At 33.6% G+C, this 25,928-nt stretch overlaps 3 protein-coding genes across 3 annotated transcripts in view; 1 reads left to right on the forward strand and 2 right to left on the reverse strand.

Annotated features, from left to right (window-relative positions):
- The first annotated feature begins 1,531 nt into the window (after nt 1-1,531).
- Nucleotides 1,532-2,974, forward strand: LOC106710936 (eukaryotic translation initiation factor 4E1). Its single transcript, XM_014503124.2, has 4 exons — nt 1,532-1,695; nt 1,833-2,007; nt 2,649-2,733; nt 2,809-2,974. The coding sequence occupies exons 1-4, from the start codon at nt 1,532-1,534 to the stop codon at nt 2,940-2,942; spliced, it is 558 nt and encodes a 185-aa protein (XP_014358610.2). The 3' UTR covers nt 2,943-2,974.
- A 1,162-nt stretch (nt 2,975-4,136) lies between these two features.
- LOC106710962 (secretion-regulating guanine nucleotide exchange factor) lies at nt 4,137-10,078 on the reverse strand. Its single transcript, XM_014503154.2, has 8 exons — nt 10,008-10,078; nt 8,457-8,582; nt 7,382-7,537; nt 7,054-7,212; nt 6,816-6,968; nt 6,280-6,603; nt 4,451-5,599; nt 4,137-4,249 (listed from the first exon to the last, which is right to left on the reverse strand). Exons 1-8 carry the CDS (start codon nt 10,024-10,026, stop codon nt 4,137-4,139), a joined length of 2,199 nt encoding a protein of 732 aa, XP_014358640.2. The 5' UTR covers nt 10,027-10,078.
- Nucleotides 10,079-16,003: 5,925 nt separating this feature from the next.
- Nucleotides 16,004-25,928, reverse strand: part of LOC106710951 — a 31,100-nt gene continuing 21,175 nt past the window's right edge. Inside the window, exons 3-6 of the mRNA XM_014503142.2 lie at nt 20,712-20,790; nt 20,204-20,372; nt 17,419-17,784; nt 16,004-17,228 (exon numbers count right to left, since the gene is read on the reverse strand). Of these exons, the coding sequence (XP_014358628.2) occupies nt 16,898-17,228; nt 17,419-17,784; nt 20,204-20,372; nt 20,712-20,790 (945 nt within the window). The 3' untranslated portion in view covers nt 16,004-16,897. The remainder of the gene's footprint in view (nt 17,229-17,418; nt 17,785-20,203; nt 20,373-20,711; nt 20,791-25,928) is intronic.

Consider the following 25,928-nt stretch of genomic DNA (forward strand, 5'->3'; position numbering starts at 1 on the left):
TTGTGAAAAGTTTCAACTCGGAACAGTATTTGTGATGACAACAAAGATAAAATTTATTGATCACCTAGATGATGGAAATGCTATATAGCTTGTAAGAACTTCTATTATAGCTTTATATCTAGCTGACAAACAACTGGAAAAAGGTTGTGGAATGATAGCACTTCGTTACTCATTGTGGAAGAATAATTTGTTCAATACTCAAAAAAAAGTTAAGTTTCCGAAATTGATAAATTTCTAATTTTGGTACTCAATTTAAAATGAGTAAACATTATGGTCACCATATTAATCTGTCTGGATTAATGTGGTGGGATAATTTTAAAGTTAAATATGGGCGGAATGTCTTCGGATAGGAACCCCTTTTCCTCAATCCCCATCCTAACTAAAGACAAAGTACGAAGACGTTTATATTCCAGAAAGTATATAAAAGATTATGTTATGTTTAGCACTAGTGAGCTATCGTGATTTAGTTTCACATATATACCCTCTTGGTCAGATAACTTTGTCGATAAGGGTGCTTAAATTTTCTTGACTAAACATTTAAAAAAAATTTACAAATTGTACAGCTGATTTGTCAACAAATTACGTCGTGAATTAAACAAAATATCTGTAGTGGTGGCAACATTTACAGGCTACACTGGGGATTTCCAAATACAAATAATAAGTTGCAAATGGAAATTTTTGATGAGAGATGTACAAGTTGCCCGTTGCCTTAACTTTTATCTGTGATTAAAAAAGTAAAAATTATATTTTTAACGTTACTTTGGGCTTTGGAGCGGAATTATCTTTAATTTGATATGGACTCATGCATTAAATCGAAGAAGAAAAACGTAAGTTTTTTTAATAAGTAATGCTCTATAATTCTAACAGAATTAAAATCAAAAGCTCTGGAGTCTACATTATCCCTTTTATTTATCTTTTAATATTATCAATTATTTACTTTTTACTATTATTAAAAAAAAAACTTAAAGTTTTCAAGTAATTAAGCCATGAATTATTCTTCTTTTGTAACATTGAAAGAATTATGAATTTGTTAACTTTATTGTTTGATTGTAAAGGACGAATATAATCATAATTAATCCATATTTTATTTTGATTAATAAGTGAAACATTTTTTAATAGTTTTAGTGAGTTTACAAGTTATTTGTAAATAATTTAATTGCAACTTTTAGAAAAATTGTTAGTTTGACTCAACAAAAATTTTTTCAAGCATCATAATATAGTTTTAGAATTATCTGATATCGAAGTAGGAACTAATGGTGGAAGTTATTATTTTTAATTTTATTGTGCCAGTTTTGGAACCTATCGGTGGTTTTCAAAAAGATATGTAATTTAATTGAGAGATTTACTGCACGGCAATTATCTTGTTACTCAGGAGTTAAAACTGTGGAAACTCACTGTTGGTTCACACATTTGGTCTGAAGAAAATGCAGCGATAAAATTATATTTAAAAGGAATGCTATACAAGTCTTTCGAAAATCGGTCGTAATTAAATATTTAAAATTTTCCTAAATATATAATTTTTTTGAAGGCAATGAAGAACGATCAAATCATCGAATCCGAAAATATTGAACTTTCAAATATTAAGCATCCTTTACAAAATACGTGGAGTTTTTGGATGTACACAAATACAAGCAAAGATTGGAGTGAGAACCTTGTAGAGGTGATGACGTTTGACACGGTAGAAGATTATTGGAGGTCAGTTTAATGAATTTGTGTGATTCTCTTTATAACGAACAGACTTATTCGCAAAGCATTGAAAAACATTGTGCGTTACTGGTTTGTAACAATTTAAGGTATTTGTTTTTTAAAATAAGTAACAAACTATTTTTTAGCATATATCATCATGCGAAAACACCTTCGGAGTTACCAATAGGGCAAGACTATGCAGTGTTCAAGAAGGGTATCCGGCCGATGTGGGAAGACCCCGCCAACGAGCAGGGCGGCCGCTGGCTGCTCACACTTGACAGGAAGCGCGACGCAGAACTTGACAATATCTGGCTGTATCTGGTTAATACATTTTCATACATTGGACAGTTTTTGATACACTTATACAAAATATATAGTCCTCCCTTTTATACTTTTTGAGAAAGCAGAGACAACAATGTTTTAATACGCGTTACGCTGGTAGTGCGTCGGGCGGTGGAATTTCACGGTAATAATATGCGAACATAGCTCAATATATAATATTATCTTACTTATAAATGCGAATGTTTAGCTGGTTGGATGGATGGATGGATATTTTGGATCTCGATTGTTATAGATGTAGTCGCGGGCGACAGCTAGTCATCATATAAATTAAAAGCCTCAAAGCGAATGGAATTTTTGGTCTTAATAAGCTCGCACGGACTTTATTTATACTTATTTATTTATTTAAGCTTTGTACACAATATTATAATTTTTGAGACATTGACGAGACGGTGACGTACTGGGAAGCTTAACTCTAAAAGAGTTATGTTTAGTGGGTAATAACTATATGTGTGTACAAGTAAGTCGTCATAAGTACATATATATTGTTCAATATACGTATATGAATTTATACTTATTAGGAGAGTATATCTCTTAGCTGTAAATACAAATGTCACCATATTTCGGTTCACGACACTATGTCACGGTATTTTTATAAATTAAACTCATAGTTATAAATTTAGGTTCTGATGCTGATCGGCGAAAACCTACCACACGGGGAAGAAATCTGTGGCGTTGTGGTTAATGTACGACCCAAATGTAAAGTTGGTGAGTTGGTAAGCATTATTTGTTTTCAACTTGTATTTACTTACTAAAAAGTATTGAAAAAACTGCCTTGTATAGGTGTTTGGGTGACGAACTTAAAACAAAAATCGGCAAACTTGGAGATTGGTCAAAAGTTAAAGGAGCAGCTGCCGACAAATATAAGGCTTTGTCTACACTCACATAACTCGAACCAGCAAATTTATTCCTTGTAGAACTGTCGAAATATGCGGAATATTTTATCATATGTACATTGATGTAAGTATGTATATATATACGTTACGTTTATTTAATAAATATTGAAATGTAGAATAACTTAAATGCGCCGTGATGTATTTTTACAATATAAAAAAAAATAACACGTTAAAAATCCTTTTCACAGACTTCTCGCGTAGACTATCTCGTCCACTGTGTAGCCAAATGTGTAAGATAAACATGACATTGGCCATTGATATATTCATTTTATTAAAACAGGTGTAATTGTCGTTCAAATTATCTTCCAAATTTATTTTCTTATACTGAGATATGCATGCAAAAGAGGTTCTTTTAATTTTTAAAACATTGATTGAAGTTCAATTATTATAAAAAATGCGTTTGAACAACGTTTGCAACATACTATAAAGATAAGTAAACATACATAATCAAATTGTTTAATTTCCATCTTACGTATTGATTGTGAATTATAGTTATTAATAGTGTAGGTATTAAAGACTCATATGATCCTATAAAGTTTCATTTATAAAATAAATTTGGATTACATAATAAATGCGTTTTATTTTATTTTTATCCATACCCCTTTTCCGAATTTCTGAAGGCAGAGTTGTGAAAAATATTTTGAATATATTTTATTTCAGCATAATTACAGCTACATAGTTCAAATAATCATCTTGTAAACTATTCTTAAAGTTGTAGTTTACGTAGTAAAAAAAGTTATTTTTTCTTAAGCAAAACATATACGTAAGTGTACCTTTAGTAAAAGCGTATTTTCTAGTTAAAGATATGATAAATCGAATGTAAATGTCACTAATATTATAAATGTGAATGTTTAGATGTATGGATGGAGAAAGGATGTTTGTTTGAAGATATCTCCAGAACAGTTCAACGAATGTTGATGAAATTTTTCACAGATGTAGAACATAGTCTGGAAGAACACATAGACTACTTATTAAGATTTTTTAAAACCGCACGGACAGAGTAAACAGACAGCTAATAATTTATAAAATTAAAACTACTGATAATATGTGGCTATTAGCAATAATTTAATGGAAATAATTTTCTTTAACAATCCTATGATAACAATAAGTCCTATGACAAATATACAAATTAATGATGTCTTAATATAAAATAGAAAGATTATCGAAATTTTTAAACATTTATAAGGGACAAAACAAATCGTTTTTATATCTAGATTATAAAATGTTGCAGGTTCTTGAATTAGTTTGGTTCCTTATTTCTGTTTCGACTCTTTCCTCTACTTTGTGCACGGCCTCCTCCGCGGTGTCCAGTCCTTTGTGGACGTTTTCTGACAAATTGCAAAACAAATTGATGTATCAAAAATATTTAGTGGTTTGAATAAGGGTGAAATAACAAACTTCTATACTAATCACTTCTTAATTCAATTTCAGTTGCTATTTTACTCTATGAATAATTATTAAAGAAACTATGTGAATTGAATCAAGTATTTTTTTCTGCCAAAATGGAATTAAATAGTCTTTTTGCTTACCTATAACTTTCTCTTCTATAACTTTTCCTTTACCCATACAGGAATTCTCTTTCTCTCTGATTGATTGAAAGAGACGTGCAAAGCGACCTTTTTCCTCGAGTTTATTTTCAACTACTACGTCTTCATTATGGGTGTCTTCATTTGAATCGATATGATCTTCACTTCTTACTATGGGCATTACTGCTTGTGTTTTAGTTTTACCAGCTTGAGGGCTAGATTTGTCGGAAGCACAAAGAATCGTCTCGTTTTCAGACTGTCCCGTTTCACTCTTCTGACCATCATCACTATGGGTGCTCAAATTAGGGCTCATTTGTGTTATATCTGGTATATGGAGCAAATCTTGTATAATCGGCGATTTTGGAGGCGGCGAGTTTGCTATTTCTGACGTTTTATCAGGTATTTCAAGCGTTGTCTTTTCGTCATTATGAAATGGATTTAATTTTGCTTCCGTCTTTTGTATAATGTCTTCAACTACTTCCATTTTTAATACTGTGTCTTTCTCTAAATTGTGAATGACATCTTCAATTCCTTGCTTAGATTCATCAATAAGTTTATCTGGGTTTCGTAATATGTCCTTTGTTTCGATTTCTAAAAGCGCTGGCGATGGCGTTCCTTCTATTTCAGCTTTTACTACCGAACTCGAATGCATGTCATCTTTGTTTATGTCCGGTATTCCGTGTGTACTACCAGTTTCATCAAGGTCGTTTATGTTGACGATATGTGAACCGCTCACGTTCGCTTCTAATGAATCTATCGATCCGATTTCTTCGTGATTGTTTGCATTCACAGTGTCCGTGTGGTTTTCATTGTAGTTGGAATTCAGAACGTCACCAGGCAACATATCGCCGATTTTTTGCCCAGGTATTTTTTGTAGCGGCGGTAATTCGATTAAAGATATTTTTTGGGTTTGCTCTTGGGATGTACTTAATCCGTTGTTCAGTAAATCGTCGTGTGAACTCTTGGTGGCAGTGAGTAGCGTGTGGCAGCCGCCGCAAGACACGTTGTCGACGATGTAGCCGTCCATGGCGGTGACCCGCTTGGGCGTGTATTGATTAGGTACTGCTTCGTTCGAGTTATTGACGTCCTCCGCCTCCTCTAAACACAGTTTGTTGTGTCGCGACTCACCGCACGTGTAAAGTAGACCGTTATCTGTAATGAATTCGTGATACTGATACATTAATATTAATACATTATATAAATGAAAACTGTTTTAATTTTTTTTTTTAAATCTATATAAAATCGGTGTGTTTAAGAAATTGTTTTTCATGGGTATTTAAACCCCATAAAGGAAATTAACTGCGATTACCCGCGGTGATACAAAAGGTGCGATAGCATAAAGGCATAATTTAACTCATTGATATAACTCTATTTTTAGAACTGAAACATTTTATGATGACTTAAAATTTCAAAATAAAGTAGATAATTTACTGACAAATAATTATTACTGAAACACTTCTGAACAACTAAAATTTAAATTGGTTTTCGGTATTTGTTGAGCATTTTTTTAGGTTTTTATTTTCTTTTAAGAACTTCATTTCCATGCCATGCAGGTGTAAAATTAATGACTGCTGTCAGTAACCCCTATATTTATTTGTAATTTAACAAATGCATGTAATTTAAAAACAGCTAACCGATTGTTAATTTTTACCATTAAAATTTAAAAAGTAAATACAAATTCTTGTAGACTGCACAGAAGATTTTGTTCCCTAAACATAATAGCGGTTAAATCGGGTCGAAAATTTACTACAAATCTTGTTCTATGTTTTTACGTTAATGTGACTTTTACTAAAGACTAACAAAGACTCAACATTAACAGTGACAAAACTCACCTGTGACAAAAGCCGTATGCATCGCACCGCAAGCCACTAGCTTCAGCTGGTACCCATCGAACATTTTCTCCATGTCTATCTCGGTGGGGGTGGTGACATTTTCTACTTCCTGCGGCATCCCCAGCTGACCCTTCTCATTAGAACCAAATGCCAAGATCTGACTCTCGTCCATAGACAATAGAAAGGTGTGGTTGGCGCCGCAACACGCGCTCTTGATCGGTACATTAAGTGGAAGCACCTCCGGGGAGTATATCGTAGTGGCTGTGTTGGGGATACCGAGCTTTTGATTCTCATTATCGCCCGTTACGAAAACTGCACCCTTTTCTGTAAGAAAATATCGTTAATTAAAATAGGATTGAAGAAACACTGCTAATTTTGATGAATTCATTGGTGAGGCCCTACATCCAGCAATGTACTGATGATGATTCCAAATATTCGCTGACACGCTGGTAGAGATTTATTAAATATTGGCTTTGAATCTTCTTTCTAGTAATTAAACTTTGCACCGTAAATAAGTTGTTTTATTTGATGGTTACCGGTAATAAAAACTGTGTGATAGTATCCGCACTCCACGAAGGCGATGCGCTCCATGAACTTGAGTTCGGTGAGGCGGCTGCAGCTGCGCATGCCCTCGCCCACTCCCAGTTGGCCCTCAGAGTTCGACCCGCACACGAACACTCTCCCATCCTCTGTATACACATTCGATGAAGTTATTTCCAACCTATTAACATTGGTGCTGGTCAAAGTGACTAGAAGAGAAATATTAAGTATGACCTGTGAGTATGGCGGTGTGGCTGCTGCCGGCGGAGACTTGTCGCACGGGCGCGGGCGTGGATTCCAGCTCGACGAGGTGCGGTACATTCCGCGGCTCCGTGTCGCCTGCGCCCAGCTGGCCTTCCTCGTTGCAGCCCACAGTGTAAATCGCGTTCGTATCTTGACATATTAATAGTTATTGACGTTAAAAGATTGATTACTATTTTTAAATCTCTAAAACTTCAGAAGAAGACAATAGAAGTAGGACTAGGTAGGTAGAAAAAAAGACTTCTAACTGAAAAAAAAACGAAACCTATTTTAATTATATATAATGAAAGTTTATTGTTACCTGTAACGAAGACGGTATGGGCGCGTCCGCAGGCGACGAACATGGCGCGCTGGGGCTTGAGCCACTTAACACAACTGGGCCGCGTCGCCTCCTCGCGGTGGCCCAGCCCCAGCTGTCCCCAAGCGTTTCCCCCGAACACGAACACGCGGCCATTCTCTGTACAACACAGACACAGTGAACTGAAGCACCAAAACTTTGCTGTTTCCTATCAACCAGGACTAGGGAATCATAGAAGCAACAACTTACAATACGAAATCATTGCCTTATCCTAAAGTTCAATGTAATACGCGATAACTACGGTCAGTCTGACAAAACTGCAAGGGCAGAGAAGAACAACAAAGTACAAAATAATTACAAAAAATGTTGTGCAGCATATTATAGTCTTACGCTCTTTAGTGTTTTAGGGACTTAATGTTTGAAAATATTTATTTAGCTTAATGCAAGCTATACCATTTTTAATGAATATGGTTTGCTAAACGAAATCCAGCTTAATTAAATTCAGATTTATCGGCATAACTTAAGTTCCACATATGCGAAACTGTGCTCATAAAACTAATCCTAATAAAAGATCAATGCCCTACGTTACTGTTAATTTCATGGCCTCTATTATTTGAAGTCTTAAGTCGTGTTAAGAGCCAATTAAAGCGTTATTTGACAAAGGTCAATGTCACTGCTTTGTTTAGTAAAGAAATGATTTATTACTGGTATTGGATAAGATCGTCTGGACTATTTAAAAATACAATAATTACTTATTAAATGTCCTTTCAAGTACATTTGTCACATTAGGATCATTAACAAAAATCACAGAGAAATCAAATCTAGAGAACATTGTCAGCGCTATACGCTTAAATAATAATACCTCAAAATCTTCTAAATATATCTTCGAACTTTGTCAAAGTAGGTATTTGACTTTGTGAGGTCCAGTAAGCTAAACGCGTGAAACGATTTTGGCCGCTTGAGTTCGCATTTGATTCGTATTTTTCCCCGGAAAATCATTAGTCAACCAGCTTATTGAAATGTTTGCAACATATGTAGCTAATTTAACAAAAACTAAAGTGTTGTGTCGAGTACTCACGGCAGATGACGGCGCTGTGCTCGTCGCCGCACGAGATGGCGACCACGGGGTCGTTCTTGATGAAGAAGTGGCTCGGCTCATTGTCCGCGAATCGCGACTTGCCGAACGTGAACACCGCGCCAGTGTCTGTACACGTGTACAGTTATTGACAACAAATCATATTGAAGCATGATGAAAATTGATCAGCGTTTTCACTGCCAAGACATAAAACATAAATACGTATAAATATGTTTTATTTAGTTACTTCAGTAGTGGAATTTAGCTGTAAATTAACACAAAATACAGTAAGTAAAATACAGTATACATAAGTAAAATTTGCGTAGGCGTCTGTGTACCTAAGTGCTATTAAAACCTAGTACTTTTCGAAATAAAGGAGTTTAATATATTAGACGCACGAAATATCCGTCGACCTTGAGGGTAATGTTCAGCCCCTAATCGGACATCAGATTGTAATCAAGTACGAAACTCACTAAGGCTTTCATTTGCCGAATTAGTTAAGGTGCTGGAAATAGAAACCATGAATATGTTTTATTACGCGAAAATAAAATTACACAGCTCATGTTAATTTTGACCTTCAAGAGCTTTTTTCCCCTCTTCATGCGTACTTTATAGTCGACGGCAATTGTTTTTTATTTTACTATAAAAATATGGTTACACTAAATCAAGACTAAATTATGTCTATGACACTCTTTTAAATAATTCTGTGTAAATTGTCCAATTTTTACAATACCTGCAAAAACAAAAAGCTAATTTGATTATTTAATATTGTGAATTTTTAAAGGACTAGCCTATGTTTTTATATTTCCCTCGTGGATTACTTGTGGGACAGATTACCGGGAGGTTTCGTGCGTAGTTGAGCTTTGATTACTACTTTATTTACGATTAAATTACGTGTAGATTAAATTACAAAATGATAGTATATATTATAGAATATTATTTTATACTTATATGTTTCAAAAGTAGGAAAGATGTTGAAGACCTAATCATATAAAAAGTATAAGAATTTCAATTAATATACCGTATAATCTATTCATTTACTTAAAATGACTGCTCACCATTTGTAAGAGTTGAAAGCACACAAGAAAGAGAGATCAAGAAAGAGAGATCAAGAAAGAAAGATCAAGAAAGAAAGAAGGAAGTCAAGAAGAAAACTGTCCTCTGATATTACTTAGGAATATAATTTTATGATGAAATCGGATTGCCAATCTAATTGTCTTCATTTATTTAGAATTTGTGTGAAAATGTTTTCATTGACTCGACCTAAATTCACTGAAATTACAAAATCAATAGCAATTTAAGGGCAATCAAGTAATAAGAATACGTCGTGTATTTATACTACAAAACAATAATTTTCGTTTAACCGACAGTTATGCTAAGCTAAAAATAGTTGTTGCTTTAAAATAATCAATTCGACTTTAAAATTACAAGGATAAGGATTTCATATTTACTTTTATTCTAAAAACCTAATAAAATTTTACGGTTCTTAATGTCAAATTAATTGGCGCGAAAGAGATAATTTTTTTTAATAATTTCATTTGAAAATAAACATACCTGGAATATCGTCAGCCATGGTTGCCAGTTTCGTGTTGTGGCTACGAGAGGGCACTCGCCATGTCCAGCGCGCGACGGCCGCGGCGCGACGACTGACCGCTGTCCACGTGCCGCCCTCGCCTTTACCACCGCGTATTTACATGGAAATTACAGCTCACATACAAACGTAGCATGGAAAAATCTTTTGCCTCGAAACGCCTTGACATCCATTAATATTATTAAAACTTTTAATTTTCTTTTCATAGATTTAGGCTTTTTGGTAAAAATTCTTATGGATGCGTAAAAAATAAATAGACAGACGACTTAGTCGATGGCCTTTGCAAAGGAGGAAGAAAGATAGCTTAAAATTTTTAAAATGGACAACTCTTGTTACCATTACTGCAATTAGTTGGTCCGATAAAATACACTGCTTTCAAAACATGTGAAAAAACTCAGACTAAAAAAAACATTCCAGATAAATCTCAGGGATCTAAATAGACAATTTTATTTTATTCATTTTAGGGTTATGGTGAAGTCATAGACATTTCCGGACTTTTCTATAGTTTACGAGTGCAGCGGACTGAGGCATTGCGTGTTCGACTGTGTGCGCTGCACTGTACAAATTACTATTGCTACCGCTATAAAATCCACGCGCGCTATTGATTATTTTTAAACTATTCACCTATCATGTTGAAATATTTTGAACACGTAGAATAGTTCCAGTAATAAAAAAAAACAATTAATTTTGAACGTTATAATTTCTATTAAGTATAGTTTTTTTCTTTACAAGAATATGGGGCAATACTAGTACTAATATACTGAGAATTCTTAAAGAAAAGAGGCTATTATTAATAAGCGAGGCTTTTAGTGACGCTACAGTAAAAATGTCTGTGCCAATATACGAGTAAATTATATATCTCTACCACAGGTGGGCACAGTTAATCGAAAAGTTAACTTCGTTAATCGTTAATTCGTTAATTAAAAAATTAACTTCGTTAATCGTTAAAGCGTTAAATTCTAGAAAATTTAACGCAAGTTAAAGTTAATCGTTAACAGTTAACCATACCAAAATTGTACATACTAATTTCACACTTATTGTGGCAACACTTGTTTATAATAGTAATTTGACTGTACATTCTATTACACATTAGTATTAGAGACAAGTATGAATGCATTATAGTATATTTTATTACGAGTACGGAAAGCCTGTCATTGCAAAGAGTTCCGACAAATGTCTACCCGAGCCGAGGCGCAGCCGAAGGTGAGGGATGACAGTCGGAACAAGTTGTAATGACAGTTCCGCCCATGTACTAAACAACTATTTTTAATACAGTTGCGAAAAAATGAAGCAATTTAATAGAATAATAAAAACATAATGAACTCAACTAACTAAAATGTTTGAAAAATGGCGCCAACCGTAAAAGAATACAAACAGAGATTTTTTTTTGTTTTCTTCACCCATTCTGGGTAGGCAAATGGAACTATGCCCAAACGGCCAAGTCTTCAGTAGACTATTTATATTGATATGAAATGAAAATGAAATTTTATGATATAAAATAAAATGAAACCTAACCTAATTCATTGAATCAAATCATTAAATCTGATATTGTAACAAATTAGGAGCTTCTTTTTAGCTTTTTTTATAAAAACTTCAATGATTTTTTTTTGGTAAAAACTCCGTGGTTGGTTTTTTCTTTATAATAGATATCATTTTGACATTTGGGAAAGAGAAGGCACGAGTTTGGAAAAGCTAAAGAAAAAGCACGAATAAAAAAGTGTTTTAATACAGTTGCTCAAAAAGTGGCGTATTGCAGAGACGAAGAGCGTTCGGAATGTGGGCTATTACATACTCTTGCTTTTATATACTCGTAATGAAATATACTATTTCGAACCTTCTTTTGATTTTATCCTGTTGGTCACGTCTTTCCCGGACGCTCTGATGCATCACACTTGCACGCGAACTTCATATATATCAATTATCAACTGTTTCGTTCACCATTCGAGTCATCGACAGTCGCCCAACATAGTTGAACTTACGAGCGTGGCGTGGCACGTAATTTAAACAAAATGACAGCACGTCTCCAAGTTTCTAATTTAACGATTAACGGACTTTTATTAACGGAAGTTGAGTTTAACGGAAGTTAACAAAAGCGTTAACACTTTTTGAAGTTAACTTAAAAGTTAATCCGTTAAGCAAAATGTTAACTTCGTTAATTAACGATTAACGGATTAACGAGTTAATGCCCAGCTCTGATCTCTACATAATACAACTGACCGTGGATTTCTGAAACAAAAGTCTCTGTATAAAACGTAACGTCATACCTATCATAATCTTTGACAAAACAGAGATAACAATATGTTTTAAACCGAGGTTTTGGTCTCAGAAACCTACAGTGAATAAATGATAATTGTTAGATGACAATTTAGAATGTCTCACCATTAAACCTTCGTCACTGGAATCGACTTTAGCTATTTAAATGACGTATTATTCTGATTAATAGTGATAATTAGGTACTTGTTACGAATTTAATAATTAATTAATTATTTACTTGACTCTATGGATATATTACTTCAATTAATTGATTTATTCTAAACATAAGACATGAATAAGTTAAAGATATTTAATAAGGTTCTACTGAATTTTGTTCAGATCGTGGACCACTAAAAAAGCAAATTGATGTTTAATTTTTCCTTTAAAACTACATATTGTTGGTTAACTTTTATATGACGAATAAATAAAATGAGCTTTGACTTTTTTTTTTAATTCTATAAATACAACGGTTAATCCAAATTACAGTAAGCATAGTACTTCACTGTAACAAATCTTAGTTATATTTTTTACTTGTGTATGCGTACTAGTTTGTTATACGTACTTATCGTCGGAGTCAATCTGTGCTTCTTTCGCCTACTATGTGACTCATTTCAAAGACATCATAGCTTTTTAAATAAAAATAAAATGTCATGAACTTGTAATAATGTTGCAAAAAAACGACTGATTCGGCATAAAATCTGATATTGTTAATAGCAGTAATTAAGGTTCTTAATAGTAATAATATAACTTAATTTTTTTTAATAATTCTTTGAAGGCAATATAACTAAATTATAGTAAACTTACACTTGACCTTCAAATGCTCTTGGTGTCAGAATTATAACAATAACATGTAGGCTATTGTAGATTTGGTGATTTAGTTTTTTTACATGTAAATCACGCTATGTTCAAGTTACTTTTGAAGTTGAATTATGATTTTGAAGTAGTTGTTGTAAAAGGCAATTTTAATTATATAACCGTGGGTTTCTAAGACCAAAATCTCTATATGAAAAATATCGTATTGTTCGAAAAAATTGAGATATATGTTAAACGCAGATTATGTCTCAGAAAACCACAGTAAGTTAATTTAAACTTATACTAAGTTTAAAAGCTTGCTTTTTTTGATAATACAAAATTAATGTGGTGGGACCGGAATTTTTTTAATACATTTTTCATATTAAAATTTGAAAAAGTTTAATACAAAATATATGTATTTTAAGAAGTAAATCTATTTGTTTTTAATCACTTGTACAATTTTATCTGTATTAGCTTTATTTGAAATCGATATGTGAAATGGTAATGTACAAAATAAGATCAAATAATATTTTTTTCTTTGTATCGTTTTATGTTCGTTCGTGGCGCAGAGGTTGTTGGTTGTTTGGCGCGGGTTGCCATGGCGACCGTATCGCAGCATCACGCGCCGCAAAATACACCACCAGGTCGTCGACCCCAATCTCCATATGCACGTAGTAAATCTACTTATTATATATGTTGGTAGATTAAATTTTTTTCTTGTATTTTTGTATGTAGCAGTGGACAACAATACGAGCATAAACAGGTCCAGTGTATTTATACTTTCTGTAGTCTGTAAGGCTCGGAATATGTAGGTGGAATCGGCGGCGGATCCCGTATGACAATTTGGGCGGGATTAAGCCATCAAATTTTAGCCTTGAGGGTCTCCAATGATCCTGTAGCAGCTATCTCAGAAGAATATAATGTTTAAAGCTGATTAAAAATTAATATCAAAAATCATCAACTCCACTTAACAACTTGCCATTTTTGGGCTAATAGTTATAATCATATATTATTTTTACCTTTGCTAAGAATCGAACCAAGCACGTCGTATCCATTTTACCTTACTTTTTTTTTTTTAAACTTGATCGTCATATTTCCGCTACTCAATTCTAGATGGCGTTGCAAACTTTTCAAAATTCAAACTAAATTTGCTTAAACATTTCTTTATTCACTTACATTCCAAAAGTATACGTAAAATACAAATAAAGTTAAACAAAAATACCTTTTGTTTCTATATGACACAACATTTAATGATTCTGTACAAATTAAACTTATTCATACACAAAATAGAAAAAAATATATCGGACATGAAAATAAATAAATTTGCTTCGAAAGTTATGGTATTTCGTAACTAAATCTATGGAGGTAAGTAAATAATACTAAAACAACAAATTTCTTACAAAACGGTGGATACTGAATATTGAAAACCAAATCTTTGTGAAAAAATTACACATAACCAATAACATGAATTATTAAGAACTCTACTTGGAAGCAAAATTGCAACACAATAAAATTTGCATTAATTTCATTTTACCAGAAAATAATGGTAATCAATTGAATATAAACCGTAGGTGGAATCCAACCTTAGTAAACATATACTCACTGGTTTGACTACACTTACACGTATACAAAAACGTTGTCTTTGTTTAGTTAATGAAAATGAAATATATAAAAGTATGTGTTTACGTTACGGCTTTAAAAAATCACGGCAACAATTTGTTGCATCGTTAATAAAAATAAAAATGCAGACATACATTACATCATAGGAAATTAATCTCTCCATGTAATAATTATAATTAAACGAAACCATATCTAGATTGTTCCATCATTTACACAACTGTCAAACACAAATAACAATTAAAAAGTAATTGTTAAACATATTTAGCGTTGCCAGGCGCCCAGATAAGGCCGGATATAGGTAGGCTTTTTGATTGCGTGTCCGGTCAAAATAAACGGTTTTCCGGCTTTTGTTAGGCTTTATACATTTCCCAAACGAGAGTGTACCTATTAATACTGAAACAAAATTCTAAAATAGGGTGTCCTTTCTACCCAAATGTCTGGCCAAACTGGCTGGTCTGTCCGGCTAGTTTGGCGACCTGGCAACCCTAAACATATTATATACGAATTTTTACAACCGTATATTACAAGTAAGCTGAAGAATTACTCGATGAAATGTGACTATGATAGGCATCTAATGTACACTAACAGTTGATTTTATTTCTACAAAAATGGGAAAAATTGTTATCTTTTTTTTCTTATAAAGAGTGAGAGATGGCAATATGTTATTCTACGAATGTTTTGACATTTCAAATCCACGCTAAAGATGACTTAATTATTGGATAAGAGAGATATATTCTGTAAATAATGGAATGCAATTCCATTGATGTTCATATCATAACATAGTTCTTTTTTCCATAACCAATTTCTTCATACATTCTTAACATAGTTTCGATTAGTTTTGACAATATTTTGTATGCTATATTGATTGCGAAAATGTGATAAAAGTAAACAATTGTTATTATAAAACTATAGTAAATTATAATTATATTTTAATTTATTATATTTATTAAATAGTTTCTACGTTCTACGTGCTGTCTAAAGTATTATGACCAGTATTTTTAAATGTCCCTTCTTCAAGGAAAGTTTCTCTTGTCATGCTCTAGATGGCGTTGTCCATCTAAATATGATTTCGTGATATAAATGCGAGGACTAAAACGTTGGCACTTATATATAAAGTTGGTTATTTTAACCTAAACAACATACAAGTTGGAACGTACAATTATAATTAATACTATTTTTTTAAGACAAAGCGAAATGCCAATATTGTGTACGACACATTTTTGTATTGTTAATTAATTTTATTTTTTTAATAAATTACACTTAAAGCGATGAAAGAATAATTAATTTGATAGCAACAATATGTATTAAACGTATTGGTTGGTATGATAAGAAATACTTGACAGTATTTCTTAATAAACTTACTGACTAGTTTTTTTTTTATAAATACGCATTGTAACATATTATATTAAAAGCTTAACACGTTCTACATTACGAAACCGAATTCATTAGAGTCGGCATTGAACGTTTCAATATTAGTATTTATTAATACGTAGATATCCTTATCTAAAGACCATGTTTGCTAGTGCATCTGTACGTTTCGTAAAGTGCTGCCTTTTGGCACTCAAGTATACTCATACTATTTTCCAAAATGCAGCACTTACTCAAGTTTTTTTCATCCTTACTTCAGTACTGTATGTGATATAGCAAAGACGATGCCAGCCATAGACTGAGCAAACACGATTTTTTCATTCAAGTCAATTATTCGAAATAGTTTATAGTTCATAATGATAATGTTTGTAATTTTTTTTAGTGCATAGATAATTAATATATTTAAGTTTTAAAACGTGAGGCATAATTTAAGTTGGAATAATATTATGATTAGCCGAATGATGTTTATAAAACATTATGTGATGATAGTTTAAAAACAAGTTGTTTACAAAACATCTATTTCGTTCTAGACAGAACAAATAGAGAAGGAGAAGTTAAAAGATGAACACTGAGCGAGTCATGATCGATCACATAGTGATTGGAATTAATTAAAACGATTGAGAGAAACAGCTAAAGCATTACTATAAAAATTCACAATGTCAAAGACAAAACGACAGTAAGACATCTAAAGAAATATAGCAATCAAAGCATAGAAAAGATAATTTAAGATACAAATAAGTAGATGTAGGGTACATTTTACGCGTTAGTTGTAGAGTTGCGGAAAAAGCCAGCCTACTACTACGAGTATATAAGTAGTTGTTTAGCCAGCACCGCGCGCTGGTCTCGGCAGTACGATGGGTCGCGGCATCATATCGAACTCCTCAACGATGGCTTTGGGATGCAGGGCGCTGATGTTGTTGTCGACGGTGTAGGTGCGAGCATGTGTGGGCACGAGCACCTGTCTGACGTCGTTGACGAGCCAGTCGTCGTTTTCGCGCAGCCGTCGGCGCCTGATCTGCCTGTCGCGTAGGTGCCGCAGCCGCGCCAAGTGCCCGTTGACTTGCTGCGGGCTGAGCCCCGTACGGCCCGATCGTAGTAACTCCGAGTTGTACCGGAACGAAGCCTCGGGGTCATGGCGGTTCCATTTGTAACTGGAATTTAAAATTTTAATTTGTAAAGATTTGTTTTATTAGAGTTATAATATTCTCGAGTTGGTGATATGTACATATATGTAGTGGATATAATAAATGATTGTAGCGAATCCTTTGCCGATATTACCTTATGAAATATGAATAAGTCTATATTGGAGATAGTATATTATGTTAGCGTACAAAGTCTTACCCAGGGAACGGTCTGGTGAGCCGCCTACGGGCGTTTGGCCTGGATCTTTTCTTCAACTCGTTCGGTCTCAGATCGTAGGGTTTCTGGTGATTTCGCATCGGATTCGGTTCGCGTCTGTTGCCTCGCGGTCCGTACAGTGGCGCGGGTCGGAGGTCGAATGCCTTGGGGTTGTCGACGGGGTTGGTGGTGACGTCATTATTGCGGGGGTCGTCGACCTCGCGGCTGACGCTGGGCGCGGTAATCTCGTTGATCTTGCCCATGCGCTGCCAGCGCCGCCGCAGGTCTTTTAGCTTCGTCTTCGGCACCTTGCGCAGTTTCGTCTGGCAAATGTATTGTCTCGCCTCTATGCAGCTACGTGGAGCCCATCTGCAAATAGTTTTTTACAAATTGTAATTTTTTAAAGTAGACCGACAGGTCTACCGACCGACAGGTTGGGGACGCTTAGACCAGCCGAAGATGTTCAAAAAGTCAGACGGATTTTATATTAATCGTATCTATGAATATATAGCATTTTGTATGTAAAAAGTATTTAACTAATACAATGTTGTACAAATATTTTGTGTTGAAAATTAGTTCTTTAGTTGTGACTTTGTTACAAAAACTCGTAATATAATTAGCGTCGAGTTTTATGACGAAATGTGCGTCAAAAGTCACGTTTCATATATGTTACGTACTCCTAAGTAGTCAATCAAATCACCATCAGTTACGTCTAGTCACGGCTGTTGACTGGGTTCTAGATAGTTGTAAATTAAAAAGTCAATTCGCTTGACTCCAACATCAATTTACATTCATGCTATGATTGCTCTCACGACGTCCTGCCAATTGTTTCTTTCGCCTTGAACTGTATCGCAAGCATTTATATTTATACATTTGTTGCCAACCGATAAAAGGTATAGGTTAGGTAGAGTTTAGATTAACTTTTACAAAAAAATGTATAAGTTTAAAGTTTGACAACTTACTTTGTATAAACTTTTACATCTATATATATAAAATTCTCGTGTCACAATATTCGTTCCCGTACTCCTCCGAAACGGCTTGACCGATTGTCATGAAATTTTGTGAGCATATTCAGTAGGTCTGAGAATCGGCCAACATCTATTTTTCATACCCCTATTAAGTTTTTTTTAATTGCGCGCGGACGGAGTCGCGGGCGACAGCTAGTTTGTACATAAAATACAGTAATAACAAACGACTTACATTAGGCACTGTTAGTTTATAAACTTTCGTTTTTATTTGGTGTAACGTACATTTGTGTCCCGATTGGATGTTGCTATCAAATTAAGAACCCTCTTGAATATGTGACGATAATCCTAAAATAAATTTCCAAATCACACATAGCCATCTGTGCAGGACATGGGGTCCACAGAACAATGGGGCGACATAATCTGACCGCGGCAGCTCGTAAAACTTTATACCGATTCCCAGTATCGATCTTTATTAAACATAATCGGTTTTGCAAACCATCGTTTATTTGGCAAGTTACTAAGACATAAGCGGCAGCGATTTTTAAGTGTCCTAATAATTTTGTTTAAAAAGCGTCAGTGCGTCCTAACAATTTTTACCTAGTGATGATGAGAAAACGGGACTAGAGGACAATGGGTATGATTACCGCCGCATTTTGATAAAACACGTCATTGATTACGCTATCTCTTATAAATTGAATCCTTATACCCATTTAGAGAATGAATTATAGAGCGAATTCAGAAGTTTAGGGTAGTCGAAGAGCGTAGCCGCCACGCTTGTCTCTGGCTTAGGCCGTTCGCCACAATGAACCTCGCTTCCCCGCTACGCTTTTGTCACGAACTTAACATTAGTTACGTTAATTCAAAGCCCATACTTTATGAACGGAGGGTTGTGGCGAAACTTTTGCAATAACTGCCCTTAATTGCATGTGCTCTTTGATAACGTGATGTAGTATACTTTTAGATTGTTAAGGTTTAGAGATAAAATATCTTAATGGAGAAAAGTGCTGTAGTGATTACTTTTATCAGTTTAATAAGAAGTTTAATGAAGAAATTAAGCTTTACTATTGATCCTTATCAGTCATTGAATGTATGGAACACTTACATATCTAGTCAAAGATAGAAGAGCCAAACTTTGCGACGTTCACAGAAAGGAATAGGATTTTTTTATAAGCTAAGTTAAATTTGTGACTGATAGTGAATTGTATCGTAATTTACATTTAAACATTATTTTTCCGCAGTTTTGAAATACGAAATCTAAAAAAGCAACCAAAGGTAAGTTCTTTTTCCTACTTAAAAGTTTTGTTGGTACGGTCTTAAAAATTTCGATTTAAAGTTTTAACAAGTTGTAACTAACAAAATCCACGTCTTATTTCTTCCGAGAGCTAGTTAAACTTGTGAGCTCCGAGTTTTACAGACAATTGTTTGTTTGTTGAGTTTGAGTTGAGTTGTGCATTTCTCTTAACTTCTAGAAGCTAAAGGGATCTTAAGAAAACGTAGTTCGTATTTAAACTACAAAATTGTTAGCTTTATTGTAATCGAAGAATATCTATGTACCACAAGTAACTTTGATTGTATTTATAACTTCCCTTTCTTTAGAAATACAGTGCATTGTAATAATAGATTAACTTAACCTAACTAAAAATACTTATAACAAGACTAGTATCGGACTAGTGGTCGTAGGTTCGATTCGAATTATTCGATTATTGCCGTGAACAAGTCCTAACATAAGTCCAGAGTTTAGTTGGAATGTTTTCAAGAATTCTTGAAGATAATATTTTTAACTGTTCAATGATTGAATCCAGATTGATTAAGAGTGTTACCTGTAGAGAAGTTCGGGCATCATGGCGATGCAGTTCCACTTGAGCTCCTCAGGGGAGAGTCGCTTCATCTTGGAGAAGGACTGGTAGTGCATGCGCCGCAACTCGCCGCCCCACTTCCATGCGCGAGCGCCGTAGTCGTAGATACCACCGATCCAACGGCTCGCTTTTTCTGATAACATAAATTATATCGATTCATTTTATCATACAGATTTTAATGAAATAATACTCAGTTGTTCCATACGTTGTGGATTCTGAGTTTGACTTCCTTGTTCTGGAGCGAGTCGGTGCCGGTTTCAGATAGTTAATAAATTCCAAGTTTTGTCTAATAACCTTGTAAATATAAAGTTAAGGAAGTGAAAATAAATGACAATAGTAACAATTTAAATGGTCATCGGTCATAATATAAAAATAAACTATCAAATTGCTAGACATTTAATCGTTTAATTTAAGTTCATCATAAAGAGAAAGGTTACTCTAAAGATCATGATTATAAAATTCTTCTACTAACCAACGTCGTGTTTGTTGAGGTAGGTGCGAAGGTTTCTGTCCTCCCAGCGGGCTGGTACTGACAAGTTGCTCTCACGGTCCTGAGAATAAAATATTTCCTTCGTTTAAACTTACAGTTATTTTATACCATCTTACATCTTAATAATTTTAAAAATGCAAATGTTTAGATAGATGGATGGATGGATTTTTGTTTGAAGGTATCTCCGGAACAGCCCAACGGATCTCGATGAAAGTTGGCATAGATGTAGAACATAGTCTAGAAGAACATATAGGCTACTTATTAAGTTTTTTTATAATTCCACGGACAGAGTCACGGCCGACTACTAGTAAAAACAGATACACAAATTTTACTGACTATTATTCTTTCAATCATTTTGATTGTTGACTCGAGTGCTTAAAATAACAGTCGCCTCGAAGAATTTGTTGATGTCATATTATTTTTAAACTGACTAGGATGTTAATCTAATCAGATTAACTTATTTTATCTTAGACAGTTTAAAACCCTATAAATAACTCAGTTATGATTTTAAAAAAACGTTGTTATTCTGATAGTGAGTGATGCGTGTGAGCCTTGGCGCGTCAAAGTGTTTGATCTCGGTGACCGATGGAGTGACATCGCGACCCACATTTTTGATATTTTTATTTATTTACCGCTTATTTATATACAACTATGAGTAATTCAGAAGTTATTCGGTCAGATTATGAATATATATTTTAATCATTATGTATTTATGATGAGTAAAATGTTTATTTTTTTGTGCCGGACATTTGAAATTTCATTTAAGAGTTGATTAATACAGATTACTGTCCTTGAAATGTTGTACCAAAAATTTTATTTAGAAAATAATTTTATATTTTACTATTACATGAACCGAGAAAAGCTTAGTGGTTACTTATTTTTTATGATCGGCGGCTACTCAGTATAAAAGTTAGTTTTTCGACTTGCTGAATTACGTACAAATAACACAAACTCATTGAACAACAAAACACTAGAAATTTATGTTAATTTTCACATAATATGTCCCAATTAAAAAGGAAAGAGTTAATTCTAATCGACCTAAAAATAAACTTCATAATAACAGCTGGTCTGTTCTTAGAACTATAAGATAGAATTGTCAGTGTCGAGGTTGGACGAGATTGGACGGGTATTTTAAGATTCAAACTTTACCTGTGCGTCGTGGTTAACTGCGAGCTCGATGCTGTTTTGCCCTTGTGTGTAAGTGAAGGAAAGCGCGTGCATGATGATCTTGTGATGTCTTTTACGAAATTGTGAGACATCACAAAGTTTGGATAGTACTATACTGTGGCTCTTTGGAATCGACAAATGTTAGCATTGTAAAGTGGGACAATTGGTTATGAACGCCGGGGTCCATGACGTCACAGATCGAATCACCATTGCTAGGTGTGTAGATTGTTGTTTAGAATGCGGCTCTGTGGCGATGAATCGCCTGAAGTGCTTGTTTATGATAATAATATGTTGTGGTAATCTATGAAGTTATTTATTGATAAATACAACAAATTATTACGTTATGACTGTTAATTTATCTCCGTATATTCTACATAAACTGCAACCTATAAAATTATTAATTACTGGAACCAAGTTGATTATTTATTGTTTTTTTTATATTTAAAAGTAGATTTAGTGTTACTAATTTAAAAAAACAAAAGAAGAAAAAGGCAAAGAAAATACACTCGATGTCAAAACACTATTTTAAATGTGATATGATTTACTTCTAGGTAAAAGATATAAATACCCTATGTAACACATAGCGATGTCTAGACATAATATTGCCTGTAAACATTGCCCAGTCCAATAACAACATCCGAACGTGGACCATAAATTTTTCTGTTTGAACAATGCTTTATTGTTTTTGGAGGTTAGTTTTCGGGCGCCACCAGTTAAATATTGGCAATACATTATTACATCGTAGCCACAACAATTCCAATATGTTAAAACAAACGATTACTTTAGTAAAAACTTGTGATACTTCATAGAATGTTTCATAATGGTTAAGAAATAGTAATCTAATAGAATTGACACCTAATTATATGTATTCTAGTATGGATATGATAGTTTATATTTATTCATGTGTGATCTCAATTCAATCATCCATTGATATCATCATCTAAATGACTTAAATTATATTCAATCTGTAGTCCAATGCTATGCAACAGTTTCCCGCCTTGCCGGCTGTCTTATCATAAAACAAACAGCGATGTGTTATTTTATCGCGTTATAAAACTTTAAAATAACTGGGCCATAAACCCAGTTACGGTGGTCTCGTTGCATTCTGCGGGTAACGAGTCACCTGACACGTAATGCAGCTACAAACTGGTATACATCGACATATAGTAATAGGTGTCAAAACTATTGTACGTATAATGTTTTATTGTAAAACAGTAGATTGATTGCACCCACACATTTTTGTAGCATAATACGAGTACAATAGGAGTTAAAATTTCAAACTATTTCTGTGTATTTCTGTACATAATAATGTTTTGTTTATAAATCACTAGCTGTCGCCCGCGACTCTGTCCGCGCGGCTTTAAAAATCACATCTTTGCTGAATTTCATCAAGATCCGTTGAGCCGTTCCGGAGATACCTTCAAACAAACATCCATCCATCCATTTAAACATTGGCATTTATAATATTACTAAGATGTATCAATTATGAAATTCATTAACCATAAGGTCCCAGTGTACTGAAACTGTCTCACTCGAGTTTATGATTATTAAGGAAGGCATTAAGATTTAGTATGAAATTGTATGATACTATGACAGTTGAACAAACAAACAGTTGATGTAAGTCGTTTATATTTTATATTAATTTTCATCGAATTCTATTTTCACTGTTGCTCGTAGCAGAACATAAATATCAGATGTCCAACAATCAATAAATCCACGGGCCAAATAAATAGTGCGTATGCCTTGTCAGTTACGTATAATCAGTAACCGGATGACTTGGACTTTTATGTCAGTAGCGGTGTGCGGTGGTATGACATGAATATGACGATATAGTCGACTTGGGCGGCTGACATGTGGTTGAGATATTTATGATGTTTGTTTACGATAGAAAACATCTTTTAATTTAAAATCGAATAATGTCTTTTAGGAGATTACCGGGAACAAACGCGGCTCGTGGATAGACACACAGATAGAATTCCTTATATGTAAAGCAAATACGCACGCACTCGAATAATTTTTTTCGATATTAGAAACAGACTCCTATTTTATTAATTGTATTAATTCAGTGCTTTTAAGCTATTTTTACAAGTTATGTTAAGAGTACAAGAAGTGAGTCATTATTTATTTGAACGCCTAAAATAAGCATTTGTTCAGTTGACCGTTACGTACGATGCGATTGTTTTACGTCAGTCTGATGTATCAAAATCACGTTTAAATTTATCATTAACCTTCGCTATTTTACGTACATAAAACAAAACGGAATAAGTCAAGACTAGTTAGAAGAAAATGAGGTAAAACCGCAGTGTTGAACGCCGTGTAATTGTGATACTACGAGTATAGTCGAGTGTCACCGAGTAAAACAGCTTATATACTATTGTCAAAAGTATTTATAAATACATTTTATGCCTTTCGTAATATTTGAAGTAATTGATAATTTTTAAGATCACTTAACGATGATGATGATATTATTATTATAATTAAAAAAAAAGAATTAGTTTAAAGATATAGATTAACATTTGGTTACGATAGTGGCCGGGGAAAGCGTTAGAAATTCAAAATTTAATCTCCTGAAGGTCTATATTGAACAAAAATGTTTTAGTGTTAAAAAGAACCGCAGAACATAAACACGAGCAATCTAGAGCAGTCAAAACTAGAGGTCACTAGTGTTGCAAGATAAAAGAGAGCAGTTAGTCTATGACAGGGTACACCTGTGCACCACCGCACTAACATCGTGTATGTATTTCTGAACATAAACATTGCGCGGCCTAGACGCACTCAGACTGAAACTGTGCAGAGCGTAATGCCACTCAATGTTACGTGTGTTAGTGCTTGCATTCCGATGTATACAGAAATTCTTTGCTACTTAACGTAGCTACATTAAAACATTTGAGTCTACCACTCAATGTTGTCAATCAATTTATTTTTGATTGAATTTAAATGTTCGCTTAAATATCTTTCTTTATTATATTGAAGTAGATAAGTGTCACTAAAAATATACACAGATCATAAACTAAGACTTAGTGACTGAAATTCATTGAAAGCCTTTTTCATTGTTCGTAAATATAACTATCAATTAAACAAAAATAAGATTCAATAACCGTAATCCGTAATCGGCTTATGTTCGTTATAACATTGTCGGTATTGAAATATAATATCACGGATATGTTCACATGTAGCGGTTGGATTCGAGAGCTAAAATAAAGCGTTACTGCACATAGCACGTTAATAACTATTCGGCCCAAACACTTCATCTGGCAGTGTGCAAAAATGCCGGTACATTTGAAATACTAAAAACATACTGTATGCGATGAAATGCGTATTTATTTACGCTATTTTCCACTTGATCGGAACACAAATTGGCTGAGTGTAAATTATTTTATTATTCTTCATTTATTTAATTTTGTCGGTTATTTATAACTTGCTGATTTTATTAACACTTAAATGGTCCAAAATAAATTCTAAGGACTTGTAACATTGATTAAACATAAGTCAAACTCTGTCAAAGTAATTTTCTTCGGCTAGCTTGTATAAAATTTTGTGTAAAACGAAAATATTTTTAAAACAACTTCAGTAAGGAATATTGGTATAAAGTGAAACAGATGTTGATATAAATATTCAATTGTAATACGTTTTACATTCTACAAATACGTTTGATTCATTATCGTACACGTCCTTGGCCCACAATAGTTACATGTACCATTCTTATTTCCTCACATCAAACTTTTATGAGAACATATTTTCGCGAAGCACTCCACAATAAATGTTTTATGGAAGAACATTCCGCGAAATTTGTTTTTAAACATCTTAACGATGTATGAAATATTAAACAAGGCGTTATTTTTTACTGAACAGCCCTACTTGTTGATAGGTTAAAGATTTGTTAGTAATAAAGTATTATTTTACTAATAAATGATGTAAAAATAAAGTACGTAATGGATTTTTATAACATTGTTGTGATTTTAAAGAATTACGTTTTAATATTTATCAAGTCTTTATTTTCCGTCTCAGAACATTCTTTCTTGAAAGAAATTC

Source organism: Papilio machaon, chromosome 6 (genome assembly GCF_912999745.1).
Source record: "Papilio machaon chromosome 6, ilPapMach1.1, whole genome shotgun sequence".
Classification (NCBI taxonomy): domain Eukaryota; kingdom Metazoa; phylum Arthropoda; class Insecta; order Lepidoptera; family Papilionidae; genus Papilio; species Papilio machaon.

Coding starts and splice junctions, on each gene's coding strand:
- LOC106710936 (XM_014503124.2), top strand. CDS start 1,532: ATGAAGAACGATCAAATCATCGAATCCGAAAATATTGAACTTTCAAAT. Junction 2,008..2,648: donor ACAATATCTGGCTGTATCTG/GTTAATACATTT, acceptor TTATAAATTTAG/GTTCTGATGCTGATCGGCGA. Junction 2,734..2,808: donor ACGACCCAAATGTAAAGTTG/GTGAGTTGGTAA, acceptor TGCCTTGTATAG/GTGTTTGGGTGACGAACTTA.
- LOC106710962 (XM_014503154.2), bottom strand. Junction 7,538..8,456: donor GCACAGCGCCGTCATCTGCC/GTGAGTACTCGA, acceptor TGTGTTGTACAG/AGAATGGCCGCGTGTTCGTG. Junction 7,213..7,381: donor CCATACCGTCTTCGTTACAG/GTAACAATAAAC, acceptor TAATATGTCAAG/ATACGAACGCGATTTACACT.